The sequence below is a fragment of the Colobus angolensis genome, unplaced genomic scaffold (assembly GCF_000951035.1).
Source record: "Colobus angolensis palliatus isolate OR3802 unplaced genomic scaffold, Cang.pa_1.0 Scaffold169, whole genome shotgun sequence".
In the NCBI taxonomy this organism is placed as follows: Eukaryota; Metazoa; Chordata; class Mammalia; order Primates; family Cercopithecidae; genus Colobus; species Colobus angolensis.
The window spans coordinates 1,612,375-1,628,883 of record NW_012114810.1 but is presented as its reverse complement, the minus strand read 5'-3'; the positions used below and the strand labels follow the sequence as shown (position 1 = coordinate 1,628,883).

The following is a 16,509-nucleotide window of genomic DNA, read 5'->3' as shown; positions in this document are numbered from 1 at the left end:
ACGCCCAGCTAATTTTTTGTATTTTTAGTAGAGACGGGGTTTCACTGTGTAAGCCAGGATGGTCTTGATCTCCTGACCTCGTGATCCAGCCGCCTCGGCCTCCCAAAGTGCTGGGATTACAGGCGTGAGCCACCATGCCCAGCCCAAATTTTTAAATAATAATAATTTGGTCCTCCCCCTTTAAAAAACAAACAACATAAAAACTTCCCAAATGGTCTGTAGCAGGTAGGTTATAGTGTGCTGAAATATTGATCTTCTGATCCCCCTGGGTTAGTCACCTGCAAGCCACTTAATTTGTTTAATACTGTTCTTTATACCATATAAATATTTTCATTTTCCAGAGAAGTCTTCTCTGGACCTAAATCCTTTCTTTCTTTTTTTTTTTTTTCTTCTTTTTGGTGAGAGTCTCACTTTGTCGCCCAGGCTGGAGTGTAGTGGTGCAATCTTGGCTCACTGCAACCTCCACCTGGGTTCAAGCGATTCTCCTGAGTAGCTGGGATTACAGGCATGCACCACCACACCTGGCTAATTTCTGTATTTTTAGTAGAGACAAGGTTTCACTCTCTACTGAGGTTGGCCAGGGTGGTCTTAAACTCCTGACCTCAGGTGATCCACCCTCCTTGGTCTCCCAGAGTACTGGGATTACAAGCATAAACCACCGCACCTGGCCTCTTTTTTCTTATTATTTGAACTTACAGCTCCCATTCTCCCTGCTTGAGAGGGGATAGTGAAGTTCCCTGTTCTCCCTGCCTCTCTTGGACTTTCTACTTATGTGATACCTTTTCCCACATACCTAAGTGTAGTTTCCTGACTTTGTCAGGCCCTAGACTTCCTTTCAAAACTCCCTGATTCTCACTGGGTTAAGTGAGTCTTACTCACTTGATGGCTTAGAATCCAGTGCCAGCAAGGAGAGAGGTTAGAGAAAGGGAGGTGTTTTAGCCTCCTTCTCTAGTTTGGAGAAAGATAAGAGTCCTGTATCCTCCATGTCTCCTCACAGTCCATTTGGGAACAGGAGCGAGTGCCCCTTTGGATCAAGCCATACAAGATTCTTGTGATTTCGGCTGATAGTGGCATGATTGAACCAGTGGTCAACGCTGTGTCCATCCATCAGGTGAAGAAACAGTCACAGCTCTCCTTGCTCGATTACTTTCTACAGGAGCATGGCAGTTACACCACTGAGGCATTCCTCAGTGCCCAGCGAAATTTTGTGCAAAGTTGTGCTGGGTACTGCTTGGTCTGCTACCTGCTGCAAGTCAAGGACAGGTAGGTGACTTCTGCTGCTCATCCTAACATTTCTCCAGGGTTCTCTCCGTCCCTTCGTGTGTAGTTCTCAACTACTTATTACTGCCCTCCATGGCAAAGATGTGAAAAATGGAACAATATATTTTAAGCAGAGACAGATGTGTTCACATGACATTAAGTCAGGAGGCAGACTAATAAGAACTAGGGTAAAAGGGCAAAGAAATGAAGGATTTATGGGAGGACTAAGGGTTTGAGTGAGCAGGGTCTTCAAGAACAAGGGAGAATGATGACAGAGGAAGCTGCAGAGAAGGTACATCCCAGCTAGAAGAAATAACTGAATATGATTAAAGTACAGACTGCACTGCATGGCAGTGGAATAGGAGGTGGTACCATCAGGCAGGTAAATTGAGGCCAGTTGAAGAAGGGCCTTCATTGTGAAGCTTACGTGTTTTATTTTGCAGGCAGAGGAATGACATGATTCAGTCTGTGTTGAGTAAATGCCCTGTGGCATAGTGGGTGAAGGTGGATGTAATTGGGCGTTTAGCAACAAAGCGAGAGATAATAGGGCCTGGCACTAAGGGTAGTGGTTAGTGACTGAGAGCAGAAAGGAGAAACATGATGAAGATCAAGTGGAAACTCTCAGCCATGAACTCTTCTCACTTCTTATTCCAGCATATGATTTCCACAGCCTTTAAGTATCTGTTGTTTTGCCCAGAGCTGTCGTTTTTTTTTAATATGACATGACCTTGATGAAACCTAACTACACATGTAGGTGAGGCAGATAATGTACAAAGATAATTACACCATCTAGGCCCTGCCTTCTAAGAGTTTCTCCCAACAGCGACCCAGGGTCTCTGCCCTGAATGCCCCCACAAGTTCCGTCTCTGCCTCGGCATAGGGCAGCTGTCCTGGAGGGAAGGCGGAAATGCAGTGGCCGGTGCTGCTGGGGTTTCCAGTAACATGGTGGCCCATTAAGATCTAGCTAACAATGGCTAGGTGTGGTGGCTCATTCCTATAATCCCAGCACTTTAGGAGGCTGAGGTGGGCGGATCACGTGAGGTCAGGAGTTCGAGACCAGCCTGGCCAACATGGTGAAACCCCGTCTCTACTAAAAATATAAAAAATAAATCAGCTGGGCATGCTGGCAGGCGCCTGTAATCCCAGCTACTTGGGATGCTGAGGCAGGAGAATCGCTTGAACCCGGGAGGCAGAGGTTGCAATGAGCCGAGATGGCGCCATTGCACTCCAGGAGGCTGGGCGACAAAGGTGAAACTCAAACTCAAAAAAAAAAAAAAAGTATATATATAAATAAACTAGGCTTGGTGATACACCCCTGTAATCCCAGCTACTCGGGAGGTGAGGCAGGAGAATTGCTTGAACCCAGGAGGCAGAGATTGCAGTGAGCCAAGATCATGCCACAGTACTTCAGTCCGGGCAACAGGGTGAGTCTCAAAAAAAAAAGAAGATCTAGCTAACAAGGCCGAGGCAGGAGGATCGCTTGAGCCCAGGAATTCAAGACCAGCCTAGGCAACCTAATGAGATCCTGTCTTTACAAAAAAATAAACAAAAATTAGCCGAGCATGGTGGGATACAGCTGTGGTCCCAGCTGCTTCAGATGCTGAGGTGGCAGGATCACTTGAGCAGGAGGTTAAGGGCAACAGAGCAAGACCCTGTCTAAAAATACCAAAATAACTAGCTAGCTAGCTAGCTAACAGAGCAGCTTATTAGAAATCTAGCATCTAGTCCGGACGCAATGGCTCACGCCTGTAATCCCAACACTTTGGGAGCCTGAGGCAGGTGAATCACTTGAGGTCAGTAGTTGAAGACCAGCCTGACCAACATGGCAAAACCCCATCTCTACTAAAAATACCAAATATTCGCCAGGCGTGGTGGCGCATGCCTGTAATCCCAGCCACTCGGGAGGCTGAAGCAGGACAATTGCTGGAACCCAGCAGGTGGAGGTTGCAGTGAGACAAGATTGCGCCACTGCACAACAGCCTGGGTGACACCGAGACTCTATCTCAAAAAATAAAAGTAAAAATTAGTCTTAGGCTGGGCGTGGTGGCTCACGCCTGTAATCTCAGCACTTTGGGAGGCCGAGGTGGGCGAATCAGCTGAGGTCAGGAGTTCGAGACCAACATGACCAACACCATGAAACCCCATCTCTACTAAAAATAAAAAATTAGCCGAGTGTGGTGGCAGGCGCCTGTATTCTCAGCTACTCGGGAGGCTGAGGCAGGAGAATCACTTGAACCCAGGAGGTGGAGGTTGCAGTGAGCCAAGATTGCACCACTGTACTCCAGCCTGGGCGACAGAGTGAGACTCCGTCTCAAAAAAAAGGAAATCTAGCATCTATTAAGTTCTGCCATGGCCTGACATTCTTATATTTAAACCAGATGAAAACCCTGTCACATACGTGTTTCCTCATGAGGGAAATAGTCAGGTAGCTATTAGACTCTGTGCTCATTCTACCCTGCCAGCCCTACAAATGGACCCAGGCTCTGCATTTGAGAGCTATAGGAGAATGAATTTTTTTTTTTTTTGTGAGACGGAGTCTTGCTCTGTTGTCCAGGCTGGAGTGCAGTGGCGTGATCTCGGCTCACTGCAACCTCAGCCTCCCAGGGTTCAGGTGATTCTCCCACCTCAGCCTCCTGATTAGCTGGGATTACAGGCATGCGCCACCACGCCCAGCTAATTTTTGTATTTTTAGTAGAGACAGGGTTTCAGGGTTTCAACATGTTGGCCAGGCTGGTCTCAAACTCCTGACCTCAGGTGATCCACCTGCCTCAGCCTCCAAAGTGCTGGGATTACAGGCATGAGCCACTGTGCCCAGCCGAGAATGTAATTATAAGGAATTTGATTGCAAGCTTCAGACTATCTCGAAGTGTCAGGATTTTGAACTCAGGGCCCAGGGAGCCTAGAGCTCAGTCCTGGAATTGAGTAAATGGGTGGCAGGGAAGCTGGCACTAGTCAGGCCCCAGGGCTTTCCTTTAGGAAACTAGTATGTTTGGAAGATGAGAGTCCATCCTCTAAAAAAGGAGGGATAGAGGAGGGCAGGTAGCTGTTCAGCCGTTCATAGTACCTCAGAAAAGAATATAGTCAAGCCATGAATGGAATCAACCACTGGAAAGAAGTGGCAACAATGAATGACGCCCCATACTGGAGTCAGGCTTTAGGATCTCTTTAACTACTTCAGAAGTAGTCCTAAGCAGCTTTCCAGCTGGAGCTAACTCTGGTAGTGAAAAGAGAGGGTTTGGGACCTTGGGCAAGTAAATCACTTCCTCTCTCAGGGCCTCTGTTTCTTCACCTGTAAAATGTGAGGCTGAATCATGACAACTCCTAGAACCATTCTGGCTCACAAGATCGTGCGTGGATTGCTAAATCTTTCGTGTTTTCCCAGAGAGGGGAAGAACTCAGGTGGGAGTAGGTTCTCCTTTTGTCCCTGCTTTTTTGGCCAAACCAACCCCAGAGAAGGTGGCCCTCAGACCATGAGCTCTTAGCCTAACAAAGCCTCTGTTGACACTGAGGAGGCCGGTTATGTTGAATAGGCCAGGCCTCACATGCTTAGCATGTTAATTGTTCCTTCTGCTACTGGCCATTCATGTGGGAATCACAAAGACCTGGAATTTATCTCCCTTTAACTCTTCTACAGCCACACTGTAGTACTGCCTCCTGAGACTTTTTACGTAAGTGATTTAAAACTTACCCCTTGAAGCCCCCACTCTATTTTACCTTTCAGCTCCACTCAGCCCGCTTGCCTCGGTTGTTGCTCCCTTCTGGTGAGGCCAGTGATCTGCAGTGGGCTGACAGGAGTTACAAATAACCCACAGGTAAACAGGCTCTGAGTAGAGCCTCCCCTGGATAGCGCACTTGGCCTCTGTGACAGCTGGCTGGAGCCTCAGAGGCCCTCTTTCCTTGCTTCTGGATTATCTACTAGATTGGGATAGTTTGGGTGCCAGAAGTGCAATTTCTGGGAAATTGGGAGAATCTTAAACTATTTTTATTAAATTATTAATAGTAATTTCAGACCCCATAGCCTTTGTTAGCAGTTTTCTTTTCTGATTTCCTTTCTTTCCACTGATAGCTTTCGGTCCTAGGAAACTGGACAGGAGATTGAAGTTACAGGCAGCAGGAAACATGGCAGGGGACCCCCCCTGCCTGGTGTCATGTGGCCAGTGTACTGCCCCTTGAGGTTCCAGCCTCAGTCAGACTTACTACTGCCTCTTCCTCTCGTGTATTCCCCCTCCTCAGACACAATGGGAACATCCTTTTGGACGCAGAAGGACACATCATCCACATCGACTTTGGCTTCATCCTCTCCAGCTCACCCCGAAATCTGGGCTTTGAGACGTCAGCCTTTAAGCTGACCACAGAGTTTGTGGATGTGAGTCAAGAAGGAGAGGTGCCTCTGGGGTCATTGTATTCTTTCTCTGTCATGGGAGGGGGAGCTGATGGGCTCCCTGCAAATTAGGGATGAACAGAACAGGCAGTAATTAGGGGTGAGGCAGGAGTTCCTGGGAGCTTCCTGCCTGATAAGGGGGGAAATAACAGGGCCCCAAGAGGAGTAGTTCTGGTAGGCCAGTGAGGACAGGGACCATCCCTGGTGTAAGTCCCCTTGTGCACACAACACTTTCTTCCCTTTCCAGGTGATGGGCGGCCTGGATGGCGACATGTTCAACTACTATAAGATGCTGATGCTGCAAGGGCTGATTGCCGCTCGGAAACACATGGACAAGGTGGTGCAGATCGTGGAGATCATGCAGCAAGGTGGGGCTGGGGTGAGGTCAGGTGCCATAGTGCCTCAGGCTTCCCCTTTAAGTCGGAGCCCTGGAGCATAAGAAAGCTGATCCCACCCCAAGACTCAGGTTGAGGGAGGGGGGTTCCCAGAGGGTTTCTAGCTCTGGTCCAGTGCCTTGTTTCTCTTTTAGGACATTCCTCCTGACCCTGGTAAGGCTAAGTCCAGGAGGTTGGGGAAGGGGATAGCAGCACCCGCCTCCTCGGCATTTTTAGGGAGAAAACAGGCTCATTTACAGCCTCCTGGTCCCTCCTCACCTCCCCACCCCTGTCCAGTTCTGAGTTTCTCAGTCTCCTTCCATCTCTCTTCTCCATTCCACTATGACCTCTGATTGCCCTGTCTTCTGCCACTGTTCAGCTCCGAGAAGTACTTCCCCTCTCATCGTTATCTCCTTCCACTACAGTCTTGCCATCTAGTCTTTTGCTCAGGACCCCCTTCTGTCCTCATCCCCCTCCTCAAGGCTCCAGGTGTATACCAGGTCTGAGCTGCCAGTCTCCCCCCTCCCCATTCCTGACCCTACCCCACAGGTTGTCGCCGTTGCTCAGGATCATCCCCATCTGGCCCCATGATGACGGTGGCCCAGGTCATCTGTGAGTGTCAGACGTAGCATAGGCAGAGGTCTGCAACCAGATAAGTGCCCAGCTCAGGGCCCACTCCCTTCAGCCTCCTCCCAGCCTGCCCTCTGGGCCCCTCCACTCTTACTGAGGGAGATGCGGTGTTGGTCCCCTTCCCTCCTCTGCCCACATGCCCTCACCTACAGAGGGGCTTAGGTGTGGGATGATGAGGGGTCCTGTCGGTTCCTTCTCTCTGCCCAAGCAAAACTGTACCCACACCATCAAGGACCTGAGGTGGGAGGGAAAGGGCACTTCAGATGCCCCAGCTGTTTGCTGTGGCTGGCACCACTGCCCCTCCCTCTTGTCCATCCATGACCTTGAACCCCCACTGCTTCCCCCAGGTTCTCAGCTTCCTTGCTTCCATGGCTCCAGCACCATTCGAAACCTCAAAGAGAGGTTCCACATGAGCATGACTGAGGAGCAGCTGCAGCTGCTGGTGGAGCAGATGGTGGATGGCAGTATGCGGTCTATCACCACCAAACTCTATGACGGCTTCCAGTACCTCACCAACGGCATCATGTGACACGCTCCTCAGCCCAGGAGTGCTGGGGGGTCTGGGGCACCCTCCCTAGAAGGCCCTTGTCTGAGAAACCCCGAAACCAGGAAACCCCACCTACCCAATCATCCAACCAAGGGAAATGGAAGGCAAGAAACACGAAGGATCATGTGGTAACTGCGGGAGCTTGCCAGGGGGTGGGAGAGCCAGCTGTGGGGTCCAGACTTGCTGGGGCTTCCCTGCCCCTCCTGCTCTGTGTCAGTATTACCACCGGACAGACTCCAGGACTCACTGCCCTCCAGAAAAGAGGCGATGAATGTGAGGGATGCCGGGGCCTTTCTTCTCCTTATAGGGGTTTGAGAGGTTCTTTCCACAGGCCATCGTCTTATTCCGTTCTGGGGCCCAGGAAGCGGGGAAGAGTAGGTTCTCGGTACTTAGGACTTGATCCTGTGGTTGGCCACTGGCTATGCTGCTGCCCAGCTCTACCCCTCCCAGGGACCGACCCCTGGCCTGAGCTCCCCTTGCTGGCGGGCGCTGCGTGGGCCCTGCACTTGCTGAGGTTCCCCATTATGGGCAAGGAAGGGAATTCCCACAGCCCTCCAGTGTTCTGAGGGTACTGGCCTAGCCATGGGGAATTCCCTACCCTGACTCCTTCCCCAAACCCAGGGAAAAGAGCTCTCAATTTTTTATTTTTAATTTTTGTTTGAAATAAAGTCCTTAGTTAGCCACTTGTGTCATTTCCAGGTTTTTTGGGGGTAGATGGGTGATGAGGTATGAACAGATGCCTCAGTGTCCAAGATACAAAAGGCACCACACAAAGAGGTCTGCTTTTTCCCTGCCTGTCTTGGTCACCACCACCTCTTCCCTGAGAAGAAAGGGCCTTCCATGTTCTCTCACCCGCTTCAAGTCCACATTGTCCAAGTCACAGAAAAAGAGAGGCCTGAATGGAGATTAGACCAAAAACAGTTTTAATGGTCTGGTTTTCTCCCTAGTTCCCCCACTGTTAGTATTATTACTACAAGAATAAAGGATTCCTGAGAGCCTGTCCCCTCCTCTCCTGTGGCCCCCTTGACAGGACTCATCCCCACCAACCACCCCCCTCTGGATTTCTGGGGAAAAAAAGAAGTGAAAGGCACTGCAGGGGTAGGGGGCTTGAGTGCCAGTGAGTTGGGGGGGAGGGGGCACTAGGGTAGGGCCTGGCCCAGAGGAGGAAATTTCCAGTCCATGCCTGAAGGAATCGTGGAGGATGTGTCCATCCGTGACATCCCCATCAGTCCTTCCCTGAACCTGTCTAGCAGGAATACCTAAGTCCCATCCTCTCACCCCCAGGCCCACACTGGGGGTTCTGCAGCAGGAGCGTAATTAGTGTTGGGCTCAGAAAAGAGGAATGGAGGGTCCACTCTACTAGGACTCCAGGGCCAAACCCAAAGGGAGGTTGCAAATAACTAGAATAATCCTCAAAAGCTTTTCTTCAGGTTTGAGAGAGGAATTAACAAAATGTTAATGTTAATGAAACTCCCCAGCCAGGGGATCAGGCAGCAGCAGGGAAAACCAGGCTCCAAGAGGAAGGGGCTGGTCAGTCCCAGGCTTGGGGCCTAGTTATCCCCAATAGCCCCCTGCCGAGCCCTGATGAACGCCATGCCATGCGTGCGGAAGTGGGTCTTGAGGTTGAGAGGGCTGTCGCAGCTCTTGCCACAGACCTTACAGGTCAGTGGGCCTCCAGAGGCAGGCAGGGGTGAGTCTCCACCATCGGGGTCAGACCTTGATGGAGGGGCCTCTTCCTCCCCATCCCCCAGCCCCAGAGCACTGGCTTTACCCACACCCCGTCTCTTCTTGTGGCTGATGAAACGGTGACGGCTCAGGGAGCCAGGGGAGGCAAAGCACAAGCCACAGTCGAGGCACTGCTGGGCACCATCCTCCACCCTCAACCCCACCATGAGGCTCTGTTCTGTGGAGCCGCTGCTCCGGTAGCGCAGGGGGCCATGGCCTCCAGATCCAGGTCCGCCCCTGAGGGACTTGGCTGGCGGTGTCGTGCTGTCAGGCTCCTCACTGCAAGAGTCAGAAGACCGGCGGCGTTTCCGACCTGGCCCCTGAAGAAAAGTGGAAGAAACTGGGCCTTACCACCATCCCCACTGTCCTTGGCACCCCCATGCTCGCTTCCTGAGGCCACAGTCTCTACCTTCCAGTTTCCCACTCAAAGCCCTAGCACAGCAGGCCGGGCCTCTGCCTACCTGGGCTCTGGCACTGGAACCCCGAGCCAAAGTGGTCCCCCGGCCAGGGGACTGGGCCCCAAGCTGCAAGCCGTGCCGGACCTGGACATGTTTCTCCAGGATCAGGCGGCTGCTGAAGGTGCGTTTTCCCTCTGTGCAATACCTGAAATGGGAGAGGACAGGATGGCAGCAGGGGCACAGCCCGAAGGCCAAGGCCCTTGCTCCTGATGAGGGGGCTGCTGGAACAGAGGGAGACCCCAACCATCAGGCCACTTAGACACGTTGCAGGTGCAAAGGTACTTTGGCATACGGGGAGAGTCACGTGCTGGGCAGGGAGAGAAAGCGGGGAGCAAGACTTACCTGCAGGGGTACACTCGCTTGATGCCCTCGTGATTGACCCTGACATGACGCCTCAGGCTGGGGGCGGAGCAGAAGGAGCGCTCACAAAGGCGACAGGGAAACTTTTTCACTGACTAGGAGAGCATGGGTAGATGTCAGAGCCAGCCTCCAGGACCCCGTCCCCACTGTCACACTGGCAGTCCCAATGCTGCCCCCAGCCCATGGTACTCCCTTGGGGCTCACTCACCTTGCCATGCTCCTTCTTCATGTGGGCCACATATTCGTCACGCTCAGGGAACCAGGAGTGACAGAGGCCACAGGTCCAGCCTCCAGGCCCCCCACCGCCACCCTTGAGGCCTTTGCTCCCTAGTTCCCGCCGAGGCCGTTTGGCTGGACGGGGGGGCTCAGGGGAGCTGGGTACTTCCTCTTCTGAAGATGAAGACGACTCCTCAGTAGCAGGGGCTGCCCCTCCCTGAGAAACAGCCAGCTCCTCAGGCTCAGTCTTGGGGGTCAGCAGGGCACCCCCGGACCCTTTCCCAGTAGTCTCCTCCAAGCGCCCAGACTGATGGGTGTTCTGTGAGAGGAGACAAGGGAGGCTGCTGTTGTGGGGGAGGGCCTGGCTGTGCCAAAGCCCCCCACTTGTGAAGTATGTGGCCCCAGGTCAGTACAGCTAAGCACCCATCCCCCATCCCCCATCCCTCTGCTCCTGTACCTTGAGATGTTCCAGCATGGTCCTTTTTTGGGCAAAAAGCAGAGGACAAGACGGGCACTTAAAGACACTGACACGCTGGGGCAGCAAGTGCTGGTCGAAGTGTGAGGAGAGGAGGGGTTTGTGAGTGAAGACTGTGTCACACATGGCGCACTTGTAGATCAGCCTGAGGTGAGGACAATGCAGACATCAGGCAGGGACGGGTGCAGCCCCTCCCCTCCTGCACCCCACCAGCCCTGCCTCCCTGGCCCAGCCCATCCCTCCCCGGGGGCCTCACTTGGCCTGCTGAGTTTGGAAGCTGGGATGCTGGGAGTAGAGGTGGGCATGGGCGCTGGGCCCAGACTTGAAGGCCATGGGGCAGATGGGGCACTTGTGGAAAACCTCGCAGTGCGACGTCTGGATGTGGGACTTGATGGAGTTCACACCCCCAAACACAACTGAACAGCTGGGGCACCTAGGGAGGAAGCAGGAGGCCCTGTGGTGAGGTGGGAGGCATCTCCATGCCCAACCTGGGACCACACGTTTATTCTCTGGGACTGGGTAGACTACAAGGAGGAAATCAGTAGTGGAGCATGAGCAGGGTGGAGAAATGAGAGAGGTGCAGAGGCCATTCCCCAGGGGAGGCTGCTGAGGCACAGCTGGAGCTCCAGAGGTGGCCCTGCTTCCCCCCATCTCCATGGGGGATGACGGGAAGGCAGGATGTACTATCTCAGGGTTGAGTTTGCCAAAACAACAGGGCTGAGGGATACAGTGGGGAAGGTGGGGGATCTTGAAAGGCCATCTGAGGCTGAGGCTAGGACACACGAAAACCCTCCAGTTCTGTGGAGGAAGGTCCGAGGCACCTGTATCCCACACGGCGAGAGACGTGCAGACAGGCCTCCCGGAGATGGGTCTGAAAATTGGCTTGCAGGAAGTTGCCCCCACACTCAGGACAGACGTGGGGAGGTCGATTCTTATGCATGCGCTGGTGGGCACTGAAGCTGCAGCGATTGGGGAGCATCATGGGGCAGGTTGGGCACACCTGTCGAGTGGGTTAAACAAGGAAAGTCGGTGAAGAGTGTCTTGTCTCTATTGCTTCTAACCAAGCCCCCAACGCCTTCCTAGATCCTGTCCCCACAGGGCTGTGAAAGGTGACTCACATTGCTGGTGGCCCCAGGGGCAGGGGGGCCGAGCTGCTGGAAGTGAGCTGCCATGCCAGCCTTGTCCCGGCACTGCTCCTTGCACTCCAGGCAGCGAAAGCATGTGTAAGCAGAGGTGGCAGGGGCAGCAGGCGGCTCAGTGGAGAGTGGCAGGACAGGGGCCTCAGCAGCAACTGTAGTAATGGCAGAGGAGGTGATGGCCCCCTCACCCTTGCCCAAGGCAGGCAAGACCAGAGGTCCAGAGACAGGTGGGACAGCTACAGGCAGCAGGGGTGTGATGTCCGGCTGCCCCACCATCTGCTCAAGGGCTACGGGCCTCATGACCAAATGTGAGCACTGCATAACGAGCCCCTTGTCCTTGTGTTCACGTGCATGCAGGAGCAGGCTGCACTTGTTGAAGAAGACCAGGCGGCGGGCGCAGTGGTTGCAGGTGACCTCGATGCGCATGCTCCGGCGGTCATAGTGCCGTGCCAGGCTCTTCTCCAACGAGAAGGCATCCCCACACTCCAGGCAGCGGTAGCCAGTGGGAGGCAGGGCCAGCCCAGCCTCAGCTGGTGGGCTCAGGTTTGGCCTATAGGCAGGGAGCAGGTTCTTGCTGTTGAGGATCTTGTTGAAGGCCTCCACCAGGCTGGACTGGGTCCGTGAGATCACTGTGCCGCCCCCTGTACTCGGCCCAGTAGCTGTCTTTGAAGGTTGCACCATCACCACTGAGGCACCGTTCACCTTCTGTCCCCCAGTCCCCAGCCCTGCCCGCCCCTCAGCCTTAGGAAGGGCTTGGGGCACCAGGCCTAGCACATTCTTAGCAATCATCTTAGGGCTGGTGGCAGTCCCCCCAGGCAGCACCACAGCCTTGCGGGCCACACTGGCTGCCATCAGCATGGCAGTACTGGCATTCTGGATGGTGGCCACAGGCAGCACAGTGCCTTTCAGCCTTGTACCATCACCCAACTGTACGCTCACCACCTTTGGACCCTCAGAAGTAGGTGTTGCAGGGGATAGCTTCAAGAGGCTAGCCTCAGCCAAGAAGGCCCCCTCAGCCAAGGGGGCAGGTGGATCAGGATCTGAGGGGACCCGAGTTACAGTCCTTGTGATATTCCCGCAGGATGTTTTAATGGTCTTGATCCGCACCTTAAGAGGCCTAGAGGAGCTGGAGGCAGGGGAGTCATTGCTGTCCTCATCTGCAGCCTCAGCTCCACTAGAGGGACTCTGGGGACTTCCTGGGGAAGACTTGTCCACTGGCCCCTCATCTTCTTCTTCCTTCAAGGGCTGACAGACGGGCACTTTGGGGGAGGCAAGAGGGCTCTGGTGCCCTGGAGACTGCTTGAAGAAGGGCACCCCAGCAACTCGGGGAGGCGAGGCACTGGCAGGGATGTCCATGGCCTCAGGGCTGGAGCCTGAGCCTTGTGGGGCTAGGCCCTGGGGTTGATGGGGGCTGCAGCTTTCCTGCTTCAAGGGCCCCAACGGTGGGGAAGAAACAGGTGGCTGCATGCCTGGGCCATTCTCCTGGACCAGCTCAAAGGAAGAGGGGAAAGAAGGTGGGGTCATAGCCCCCTCCTGAGGGGGAGAGGGTGCAGAGGGAGGCAGGGGATCCGGGTGGTCCCCTGGCTCAGGGCCAAAATGAGCAAACAGGTCCAAGGGAGTTTTGCCTTCCATGCCTTTTTCTTTCCAGGTGCCCCCACTGGGAGGAGCAGGAGAGGGGGGGGTTTCTGGGAGGGGAGGTTCAGGGCCCCCAAAACCATTCTGCATTCGATGAGGCCCCACAGGCCCTTCCTTAGTTACCCCAGCAGCCCGGGCCCCGTCCCCTGCTGAGCCTCCAGCCAGGGCCTCAGACTGCTCCGGACACACAGTGTTCTTGACAATGACACTGACTACAGAAATGTCTGGCGGTGGCAGGCCATGGTCAGAGGCCTGGGCTGGAACTCCAGGGCCATCCCCAGCTGAGGCTGCTGCTGTGTCTCCAGATTCACTTCCCACACCTGGTTCTGGCTTCCCTGGGCCTCCTGGCCCCTCATTTTCTTCTGGCCCAGAATGGATGGCTTCATTCGCATCAATGTCAGGGATGTCAAAGGCAGCAAGGAGGTCATCAAAATCAGGGGTCTTCATGTCCCCCATATCGGCAGGTCCCAGACCTGATGAAAACAGGAATAAGGAGAAACTGAGATGTCTGGAAGAGAGATCCTGGAGCTCTTTCCTCAGCATCTCCATATTTATCCTCTCTCAGAACCCATATGCACTCCAACTTAGGTACACACTTCCACCACAGCATGAATCCTACAGAGCTGCTAGGTTTGCCAAACCCTAAAATCAGAAGAAGATTAGTGTCCATACCCTGGCAGGCTCCAAAATCCAGAGAAAGCAGGAGAAAAGAGAGTTCTCAGAAATACAAGGAAGGGGCCAGGTGCAGTGGCTCATGCTTGTAGTCCCAGTGTTTTGGGAGACTGAGGCAAGTGGATCACTTGAGGTCAGGAGTTTGAGACCAGCCTGGCCAACATGGTGAAACCCCTGTCTCTACTAAAAATACAAAAAACTAGACAGGTGTGGTGGCACATACCTGTAATAGCAACTACTCAGGAAGCTGAGGCGGAAGAATCACTTGAACCCATGAGGTTGAGGTTGCAGTGAGCCAAGATCATGCCACTGCACTCCAGCCTGGACAGAGTAAGACCCTGTCTCAAAAAGAAATACAGGGGGCCAGGCACAGTGGCTGACACCTGTAATCCCAGCACTTTGGGAGGCAGAGGCGGGCGGATCACGAGGTCAGGAGATCAAGACCATCCTGGCCAAGTTGGTGAAACCCCGTGGCTACTAAAAATACAAAAAGTAGCTGGGCGTGGCAGCACTCACCTACAGTCCCAGCTGCTCGGGAGGCTGAGGCAAAAGAATTGCTTGAACCCAGGAGGTGGAGCTTGCAGTGAGCCGAGATTGTGCCACTGCACTCCAGCCTGGGCAACAGAGCAAGACTCCATCTCAGGGGAAAAAAAAAAAAAAGAAGAAGAAATACAGGAACAGGGAAGGGTAATAGAGCTCAGTGAGCATCCTGGTGGAAACCAGCTCATCCCCTCCTGTGCCCAGCACAGAACCAAATAATCAATACTATTATTAAGGAGGATGATGTACATGATGCTCTAGGTTTAAGGGCTCATTCATGTCCACATGGAATCAATTCATATTCTTCATGGATCTTCTGGGGTCCACAGAGATTTGAAAGGCTATGTGTACAAAGGGGCAAGGCTGTAAGCCAAGACTTAAGAAATGATCCTCGTTCAGCTTTATCAGGGGCCTGCAGTACAAGCAAGTTTCTTCAGTGCCTTACTTTTGCTGTTTGAAAGAGGACACGAATGGCCGGGTGTGGTGGCTCACACCTGTAATCCCAGCACTTTGGGAGGTCAATCACTTGGGCCCAGGAGTTCAAGACCACCCTGGGCAACATGGTGAAACTCCCCAGGCATGATGGCACATGCCTGTATTCCCAGCTATGCCTCCCAGCTGACGTGGGAGGATCCCCTGAGCCCAGGAGGTCGAGGCTGTGATGGGCCATGATCATGCCACTGCACTCCAGCCTGGGTGACAGAGTGAGACCCTGTCTCAAAAAAAAAGAAGAAAAAGAAAAGACAGAAAGCACAAGTGATCTATATATCATAGGGTTATTCTGAGCACGATACGAAATCGCTAATGTAAGAATCACACCGAGAATACGATTTACTATTCCAGATGAACCAAGCAAGGACATGTCAGGTCAAGGAGGAGCTGGAAAGGAATAACCCCTGGAACTCTAGGGCTGGGGTCGGAGGCAAGAGTCAGGGGTCATGCAGGATCAAGTCTAGGGCACCTGGGGCCATCACTGGCACCTGGAGATCTAGCTTGGTCAGCAGGGAGAAAAGGACTTAAGGAAATTACCCAAAAGACCAAGATGGAAAAAATAAGACACAGGAACAGAAAGAGACAAAGAGAAGAGACAGAGGGGAAAATGGTGACGGCAGCCTGGTCACAAGGGCCCCAGCCTAGGCCTCTCCTGTCACAAACACCTGCTGCTCGCTCACTACCTTCCCCAGAGTGCCTGGCCCTCCCCTAGCCAGCCCCTCCTTCGCCATCCCTCCCCACCTTGCTCTCTCGAGGCTAAAACTCCCAGGGTACACACTTATCCAGCACAGCTGCCACAGTGGGGAAAAGCCAGGCTCCCTCACCCCTCACCCATCATTTCTGCTCCGAGCTCCTCACCCCATTCCATTCCCTGACTTAAACTCCTCACCCTTTCCATTTTCCTGTGGCAACAGTAGCCCAGGAAGTTTCACCTAACCTCAACCTAGCCAAGTGCAAAAAATAAAATTAAAAATCCCACAAAAATTATGTGGCACTAATCGAACAAGCAGGCCAGCTCAAGTTTGTGGGAGACCCAGGTCTGTCCCCTACCAGTGTCTCCTCATGAGTGTTTCTGTATCTACGAAGAAGCAACTAAAGAATCTATCCCTATCCATTCCGTGCCCAGGTTGCAGGCCATTTCTCGAAGCCAGTTCTCCCACTTCTCTCCAGCCTTCATACTGTAACTAGAGACAGTCGCAGCATGTGGCAGCAGGGATTCCTGGGACTAAAGTGGGGGTGGGGGCAAAGGATACCAACCAGACAAAGGGGGAGTCCTTCCCTCACTCCCACCCTATTTAATTCTGCAGACTCTGGGTTTAAACAAAACCCCTTGTCTCTATGGGCCTGGCTCCTAAGCATGGCTCCCTCCTGATCAGAGGCCTGGGCTACCTTCCATTCAGGTACTCAGAAAAGTGGACTGACACAGCGAAGACCAGCGAAGACTAGAAAACACCTGCGAACTCAGCCGCACGCCCCCCGCCGCCAGCCACCTCCCTTTTGGGAGTCCCAGGGACTTAGAGGTCATCCGACGGCCACCCACTCAGAGCAGTCGACCAAGCAAGTCGCCGAGCTCAAGGCCAAGGAAGATCAGGCCTTCCTGCGACT

General features: G+C 53.5%; 2 protein-coding genes across 8 annotated transcripts in view; one reads left to right on the top strand and one right to left on the bottom strand.

The window, feature by feature from the left end:
- PI4KB (phosphatidylinositol 4-kinase, catalytic, beta) overlaps positions 1–7,875 on the top strand; it is a 37,749-nt gene extending 29,874 nt beyond the window's left edge. For all 4 annotated transcript variants that reach the window (XM_011937862.1, XM_011937864.1, XM_011937861.1 and 1 more), the window contains 4 exons: positions 998–1,263; positions 5,494–5,626; positions 5,889–6,009; positions 6,993–7,875. In XM_011937862.1, coding sequence (XP_011793252.1) covers positions 998–1,263; positions 5,494–5,626; positions 5,889–6,009; positions 6,993–7,174 — 702 coding nt within the window. In that variant the 3' untranslated portion in view covers positions 7,175–7,875. The remainder of the gene's footprint in view (positions 1–997; positions 1,264–5,493; positions 5,627–5,888; positions 6,010–6,992) is intronic.
- Positions 7,876–8,092: 217 nt separating this feature from the next.
- The window catches only part of ZNF687 (zinc finger protein 687), a 10,552-nt gene continuing 2,135 nt past the window's right edge, over positions 8,093–16,509 (bottom strand). For 3 of the 4 annotated variants that reach the window (XM_011937865.1, XM_011937868.1, XM_011937866.1), the window contains exons 2-9: positions 11,545–13,673; positions 11,248–11,426; positions 10,683–10,859; positions 10,409–10,571; positions 9,944–10,270; positions 9,718–9,830; positions 9,379–9,520; positions 8,093–9,237 (exon numbers count right to left, since the gene is read on the bottom strand). In XM_011937865.1, the coding sequence (XP_011793255.1) occupies positions 8,743–9,237; positions 9,379–9,520; positions 9,718–9,830; positions 9,944–10,270; positions 10,409–10,571; positions 10,683–10,859; positions 11,248–11,426; positions 11,545–13,673 (3,725 nt within the window). In that variant the 3' untranslated portion in view covers positions 8,093–8,742. Of the gene's footprint in view, positions 9,238–9,378; positions 9,521–9,717; positions 9,831–9,943; positions 10,271–10,408; positions 10,572–10,682; positions 10,860–11,247; positions 11,427–11,544; positions 13,674–13,872; positions 14,754–16,509 lie in introns of all 4 variants that reach the window. The other variant, XM_011937867.1, reaches the window with a different exon arrangement.